General features: G+C 39.9%; 1 protein-coding gene across 2 annotated transcripts in view; it reads left to right on the top strand.

Annotated features, from left to right (window-relative positions):
- PEX7 (peroxisomal biogenesis factor 7) overlaps positions 1-7,884 on the top strand; it is an 82,043-nt gene that overhangs the window by 44,196 nt on the left and 29,963 nt on the right. For both annotated transcript variants that reach the window (XM_025211847.1, XM_006030261.3), the window contains exon 8: positions 658-713. In XM_025211847.1, the coding sequence (XP_025067632.1) occupies positions 658-713 (56 nt within the window). The remainder of the gene's footprint in view (positions 1-657; positions 714-7,884) is intronic.

The raw sequence follows: 7,884 nt of genomic DNA, 5'->3' as shown, positions 1-7,884 counted from the left end.
GTACAGAGCTCCGGATGCTCTGGGTGAACAAGCCACCAAAATAGAAATCGTAGATACGTCTTATAAAAGTTGCGCTCAAAGACGGGAAGAGGTGGGCGGTGGATCAGGCCGCCAAGCTCCTCTGGATCTCACACAGGGTTTCTATTACCCTGCCGTGTACCCAGAGTCCCCACGAGATGGATGTAGAGTCCTCTTCGGCTTGGGCGGAAACCGCTCAAGCGTCTTATACGGCTAACAGGCCAATCTTTAGCCGCCACATGTGAATAATTTAGCACTAGCCAATCACGGGGAACAAATTTGCATACCGGTGGCGGGAACTCTTTTGCACCGTGCATTCCTCTTGCAACATGAGCAATGCACCCTGCAAAAGAAGCTGCAGAAAAGGCGGGAAACTCATCCCTGCACCAGGGTTTTCTTTTGCAACAGGAAACACTCCCGTGCAATGCTCTGCAACTTGGCGGGGATAATTCTGGTGCCGAAGCACACACACAATCATGCCTTTTGGGTCATGACAATGCTAAGGTTGCTCAGTTAAACAACTCATTTTTTGGAATGTGAATGTGGTACTTATTATAGCAGTCTGAAGATATAAGGTTTTTTATTTCTACAAGTCCTGTACATATGTTTCTAATGTATTTTGCTTTTTATTTCTTTCAGTTTTCACCATTTCATTCAACTTTATTGGCCTCCTGCTCCTATGATTTTACTGTGAGGTAAGTTGGCTTTTTTGCATACAAATATGAGAAGAATTCTTTTATAATTGTGGTTCATATGCAAGAGACTGTGTATATTTGTTATGCTAATAGAAATCTGTTTTAAACCAGATACACTCAAGTATTTGCTGCTTGAAGTTGTTACTGCAGACTTTCCATTTTCATGAGCCAGCTATAAATACACGGATTCTTTGCTGTGTAAATGTTAACTCAGTGGCCCTTTCTGAATGATATCTGCCCTGGCAGATGCTGCTCGTGAACCTTTTCCCACCATTCTGAAGATTTTTTTATCCATTTGTGAAAATGAGGGTTTTGTAATAAGAAGGTAGACTGATTCATTGAATGTTTTTGAGTAATTTATCCTATCTTTTGTATCTTATTTATATTGAATGTGTTTGAAAAGGAATTCCCACCCCCTCCTTTCTTTGAGGGAGTTCAGTCTTGCATACACTCTCTCTTTTTCTTCTCAGAAAACATCAACATTTTTTCAGACAACACAGGGATTTCTCGATTTTAAGCTTAATCTGTTACATTGTACATGACAGTAGCACTTCTGTAATTGTAACTTGGCTAATCAGTAGCCCTGATACAACTAGCAATGATTTTATTAGCGATATAGAGTGAGCCCATATTAAGACTTTTTTTCTATGTAAGATACAGCCCCATAAGTTAATTTATTGTGAAGTAACTTCATAAAGATTTAAATCAATTAATCAGCAGGGTAGTTGGAGCTCTGTTTTTAATTTTTATGCTTTAAAATGGATTGAATACACAAAATGCCAAGTTTCTTGGGGCTAGCTCTCTCCTCTCCCCACTCCACAGATGACAGTAAGGCCTACTGTTCCCTTTATCAAAAAAAACCCAAACTTAGCTATTTTTAGTTAGATTGCAAGCTCTTTGCAGCATGGATTTTCAGGATGCTTTAGCACAATGGAGTTGCAGTTCCTGAGGAAGCTTCCTGGGATGACTGCAAGGGGAATAATAAATAACTTATATTCATTAGTTTTGTTTTGAAATAATAATAACTGACCACTGCCAAATCATTCCCTTTTAAATGTTTGTGTTTCCAGTCTTGGTGTAATATTTTTCAGCAGTAGTCCTTAAATAAAAATACTAGTATTTACACCTCACTGACTTGTACCAGGGGTGCTCAACCCCTGGCCTGTGATCCAAGTCCAGTCTGCAGCCCCATGTCATCCAGCCCACAGAGCTCTTCATGGGTCTGGAAATGTGGTGGCAGGGAAGCAGTGGCACTGTTCCCCTGTTGCCAAATTCCCAGACTCATGAGAAACCCTAGATAGAGCCCCAAATTCCAGCATGCAGGGCCAGACAAGGGTGGCACTGGGCCCCACAGTGTAATCTCAATGTTGGGGACAGGGAGGGAGCAGTGCTGGGCCACTGGGTCACATGGAGGGAGGGAGGGGATAACATCAAGTCCCAGGGCCCAATCCTAGCTTGCAGGGGCATGGGAGGTAGCAGTGCCAGGCACCTGGGGTCCAATCCAGGTGCACAGTGCAGAGCCCCACTTAGCTTGCAGACCAGCCCCATGCCACTCCTGTGGTCCATAGGACCAAAAGGTTGGGCCACTGCCATTTATACTATAGCATCATATAAGATTGCATCAGTAAACTGAAGTGTTCAAACTATCACAGAAATGCAGTATGGACTGGAAACACTTTGCAGCTAGATTGTGCTGGTATGCCTAGAATGCTAGTTTTGTGTATTTTTGTTTTGTTTTCTTTTTAATACTTTTGAAATAGTTAATATATATTAAAGGTTAATGTGTTCAATATTTAGCAAGTAAACTACATGCATTTTGATATCTCTGATTCATTCTATCTAGAGAAATTAATGTTTGGGGGAAAGAAGGAAAATATATACTGTTGAGAATATCAGGGCAGTGTAAGCAGTTATATGAACTTATATATCAAAATAGTTTCAAGGCAGTAAGAAGAGAGGAAAGTGAGAGGATAAAGAAAGAGGTAAAGCCTAAGCTAGAGCCAAGTCAATAAACTGAAAAGATACATTATTTCATAGATTCATAGATTTCATAGACATTAGGGCTGGAAGGGACCTTGGAAGATCATCGAGTCCAGCCCCCTGCCCGAGGGGCAGGAAGTCAGCTGGGGTCATAGGATCCCAGCAAGATAAGCATCCAAATTTCTCTTGAAGGTGTTCAAAGTAGGTACTTGAACCACCTCCAGTGGCAGGCTATTCCAGACCTTGGGGCTCGGATAGTAAAGAAGTTCTTCCTTATGTCCAGCCTGAAATGGTCTTGCGGTAGTTTATAACCATTTGACCTTGTCATCCCTTGGGGTGCTCTGGTGAACAGACATTCCCCCAGATACTGGTGGTCACCCTTGATAAACTTATAGGTGGCCACCAGATCACCCCTGAGCCTGCGCTTTTCCAGGCTAAAGAGCCCCATAGCTCTCAGCCTGTTGTCGTAAGGTCTGTTTTCCTGACCTCTGATCATGTGCGTGGCTCTTCTCTCGACTCTCTCAAGCTTCTCCATATCCTTTTTGAATTGTGGTGCCCAAAACTGGACGCAGTACTCCAGCTGCGGCCTCACCAAGGCCGAGCACAGGGGGAGAATGATGTCCTGGGATTTGCTTGAGAAGCATCTATGGATACATAAAGATACATTTATAAGCCTCTCACAGAAAAGCAACACTTACACAGAGTGGGTGGGATATTTGACCATGAAAAAAGAAATAGATGTAAAAATGTGAAAATTAATATTGGACTCTATGAAGAGAGATGTTTTACCTAGCTTAACCAAAAGACTGTTGAAGAAAAGAGGCTCTTAACGCAAAAAATACAACAGTTTTATTTTTTGAATAACATTTTTGAACGAGAGGGGAGAAAAAAATAAGGTACAGGACTCTACCTCTGGGTTCAATCATATGAATTCAGACCGCATTGCCATTCATTAGAAGTCTAATGGATGAAGCTAGTTGACCATCTCTGTCCATTTTTTAGTGGATAGGTGCTTACGTTGCATTTGGAATCAACAAGCTATGCTTGTTGGGAGTATCAGCAGAAGGGAAAGGCTAGGCTTGCTGTTCTAGTACATGGTTCCTAAAGAAAACAGCTGGAGGATAACACACTCCTGATGCCAGTAGAATACCTGTTCTCTCTTTTCGGATTCCAAACTCCTGTATGGGAATACAGGATCTTTCACCAGTTTCAAATGGACTTTGTGCAAAAAACCCAAACCTCTTCACCATTGCAGTAGTGTCATAAAAAAGTCTCTGTGGACATTTATTTGCAAAACTATTTCTCCATCTTATCTTGTTACACAAAAAACAATCATCTAAAAGTTTTAAGCTTGTATGCTGTCTTCATTTTATGGTTCCAATAATCTAATGTAAGAAGGCTGAAAATTTGATATACCTTGACATTGTTAAGCTATAACTGGAGGAGAATTCCTTTAAACTAGCATTTATTACAAATGCTAGGATGATTTTTTAAAATTTCCAAAAAAAATAAGTGCCTATCTTCAGGCGATAGATCTAAAATGAATTCAGGTATCATAAGTAAAAAAAAAGAAAAAGAAAAGAAATGTAAGTATAGACAAACATTTTATGGTTCAGAAAATAACATGAAAATAAAATTAAGTGTCTTTAGAGAAGTATACTGAAAAAGCTCTGATAGATTGCTTCATACTTGCAAAGAACATTAGTATAAAGAAGAGTAAGGTATACAATTTATCCAAGTTTACAGCCTGTTGTTAGGGCTGCCAGTTGTGGCTCCATAGTTGAACTTGAATTGAGTTTGTTATTTGAAAGTAGGGATTCTGCTACTTTTTGTGCAAGAAAAATACAGTATATCCTCCCCAAATTTATATCATGTAATGTCTGAATGGACTGAGAATTTCTGATAAAGATTCATTCAAAACTGGATCTTCTAAGAATTCTACTATCCTCAGACTTTTTTTCCTACTAATGGTCATGATAACAGAATAGTGAAGACCTGCCATATAGCTGAAATCCCCAAAACTGTATGCATAAGCTTCTAAAGAAGCTGAAGAATAATCTTCAGGGAATTCTATGAATAATTGTCCTCTTTCAAAATGTCTGTTTCTATTTCTTTAACTGCAACTGAGACTACAAGTTGCCCTTAGCAAAGATGACCACTGTCTCCCTATTCACATGCTCCTCTCACTGTACTGTTTACCTTCTGACAGCACAAATGGTCTTCATCTTAGGATAGGAGTGTCAAAGACATGGTCCACAGGTGGAATCTGACTCGAGGAGCTGTGTCATCTGGCCTGCGGGGCTCCTCACGGGTCTGGAAATTTGGTGGAGCGGGTAGGCAGTGAGCAGTGGCACCTTCAGAAATTAGAGCTGCAGCAATCACCTCTGTCACCACTTGTTCTCTTGCTAAATTTCTGGACTGGTGGGCAGCCCTACAGATCCAATGTGCAGCAGAGAACCATGTCATCTGCTCTGCAGGGCTGCCCACAGATCAGAAATTTGGTGGCAGGAGAAGCATTAGCTGCTGTGGCTCGGAGCCATGACAATTAACAGTGCTGCAACTAAATTTCTAGCTTCAGGGGCAGCCCCAGGGACCAGATAAGAGGGCTTCACACTCTGGATTCAGCCCTACAGGTCAGCCCTGTGGCATTCTTCAGACCCATGAGTTTGATACCCCTTTCTTAGGGCATTCTACCTTCACACCTCTTGGAAAGTATGGAGGACAGTGGGTGTCTTGAACTTTGAGAGCTGCCTGTAGCCTCAGGTCTGTGGAGCATATGGTAGATGGCAACCATTGTGAAAAAGTACAGTTCTTTGAAGAAAAAGATATTATGCACTGGCCTATGCTGACAAAATATTGATTATGACAAATAACTCCCCACATTAATACTAAATATTCATTTTTAGACACTGTCGACTGCACAACTGATTAAGGCCAATGGCTCCATATTTTCAAATAATGAAAAATACCACATTGCAACATTTTTTCATGATTCTTTCATGTTCATATATAACGTTTTTAATGAAAAAGATATAACTAGACAAAACTGTTAGAACTGCTCTCAAACCCTATTTCTATTTTATCAGTAATTTAAAGTAAAATAGATTGCAGGATTACTATAGCAGTCTCCAAAATAAGTATTACAAACCCAGATTAAGGTTAAATTTAAGGTTAAATGGTAAGGTTAAATTTAAAAGAAATAAAAAATATTAAGGTATGAAAATGTACAATTTAGGGCACTCAAATTAACTTTAATTTGTCCTGTGAGTGGCAAAAAATAGCCTCTGTCTTTTAAAGTCATTTTAATCTAATCATCTAATCTAGGGGTCAAAATATTAAGTGCGTCTTATAATGAGGTTTCTATTGTATGATGTCACTGCTGAGCAGAGAGAGGTATGTGAGACTGAAATTGTTATGTTCCCTCCCTTCAATTTTTGCTTAGGTTTTTTTTTGGTAAGTTTAACTGAATTTCCTGCATCTATAATATAATTTATGTTTGTATGTGAATACAAGAGCTCTTATTCTCATTTATTTTCAGTCATCTTCTTTAAGTTCTTAATGCAGTTTTTTTTTATCTAAGAATAATAATACAATTGTTATTCTTTTGGAATATACAACAAATGCAAAAAACTATGTTAATACAAAATTCTGGATGGAATATTAAATCCACATAAATTTGAAAATTCAGGCTGTCCACAAAATGCCTAACTCATGGCTTCTCTTAAGGCAGAACAGTTTATATCAGACAGTTTTTTGCAACCTTTTTTAGACTCAAGGCACCCCTCAGAAAATGCCAGTTCTTTGCTTCCACTTGTTTCTTGAGTACAAAAAAATAATAGAACAATTCTTCTGTTGCAGAGAACTCAGAAAGACCACAGTGGGTTATCTTGTTTTTGACACTGTGGATTCATATATAAAATCTCTGGGTTTATGCTGTGAGTTGTGTAGATGTTTGCACATATAATAATGCTAATGCTGCATGGTACCCTGTGGTATCCTTAAAAGCATCTCATGTTGCCCTAGGGTCCATGGCATCCTTGGTGAGAATCACTAAAAAAGATTTAAAATGCATTTGTATATTGGGAGAGATTTATGGTTGCTCTGGGAGCTGCGACTCTAGTTTTTGTGACTTTTTTCTGTGCTTAAAATCTGCCATAGATGTTGTGGCATTACATCACTTTTGATACTGCAGAGATTTAAGCAGAAACATACTGCCACCTTATTTGTAGTTTTACAGGAAATGTTTTTTGTCTTCTCAAGTGTTCAGCACATAGGGTTATTACATACTTCTTGTGATCTTTTAATCTTTTTTAGTTATCTTTTTTGCCAAATTAATAGCAGTAAAAGTGATTTATTTTAATTGCTTTAAATGTATTGCCTGTGGTTACCTATATAAGTATTTAAATTCACGAATACTAAAAGAAAAGGCTTGTCTAATGTTTGTGTGTGTGCAGCAATTCTTCAAGAGTACCTGATATCCCTGATTGTCGTTATGATTTCTTATGCTTCTATGCTGACAGCTTGAATAACCCTGTTGATTGATAATTCTGATCATTACGTTAAAAAAGTATTGTATTTCATGCCTTATCAGGTAAGAAGATCAGAGATCACTGGACCATTTCCTTGAGACCTGCTAAGCCTGAAATCTGGGGGAGGGCAGGGCGGGGAAGGTGTTGGTTTTTGCGGGTTCTGTTCTTTTAATTTTACACAGTTTGTCACTACACTGAAATTTAGGTACAGTAAAAGAAAGCAGGACTCTCCAGTATACTTTTTTTCCAAACAGCTTAGTTCACAGGTTAGAGCAATGGTGCTAAACGATAAAAGATAGGATTGCAACGATAAAAAATGGGCATTGCTGAGACCATTGCAGATTTTCTCTTTTAAAGGAGGAAAAAAACAGGAAATGATCGGTTCCCCTTGCAGGCTGGCAGAGTTCCAGTCTGCAAGGGGCTGCTTGGCCTGGGGGGAGCAGGAGGAGGGCAATCAGGCAGGGGACACCATGTGCATGTGGGTGCAGACATGCATGTGGCAGCGAGGCAGTGTGGAGAGCAGCTTCTGCAGCTCCCTCCAGGTAAGTCTATGTGGGGGAGGGCAGATTGAGGCCACTGCAGTGAGGGAGGGAGGAAATGGGGCAAGGCTAGGGCTGGGGGTGCTGCCCAGCCAGGCTGGTGCATAGGCCTGGGGCAGGAAT

This window comes from Alligator sinensis, unplaced genomic scaffold (assembly GCF_000455745.1).
Source record: "Alligator sinensis unplaced genomic scaffold, ASM45574v1 scaffold417_1, whole genome shotgun sequence".
Lineage (NCBI taxonomy): Eukaryota > Metazoa > Chordata > Crocodylia > Alligatoridae > Alligator > Alligator sinensis.
The sequence above is the reverse complement of the archived record's forward strand: the minus strand, read 5'-3'. Positions and strand labels throughout refer to the sequence as shown.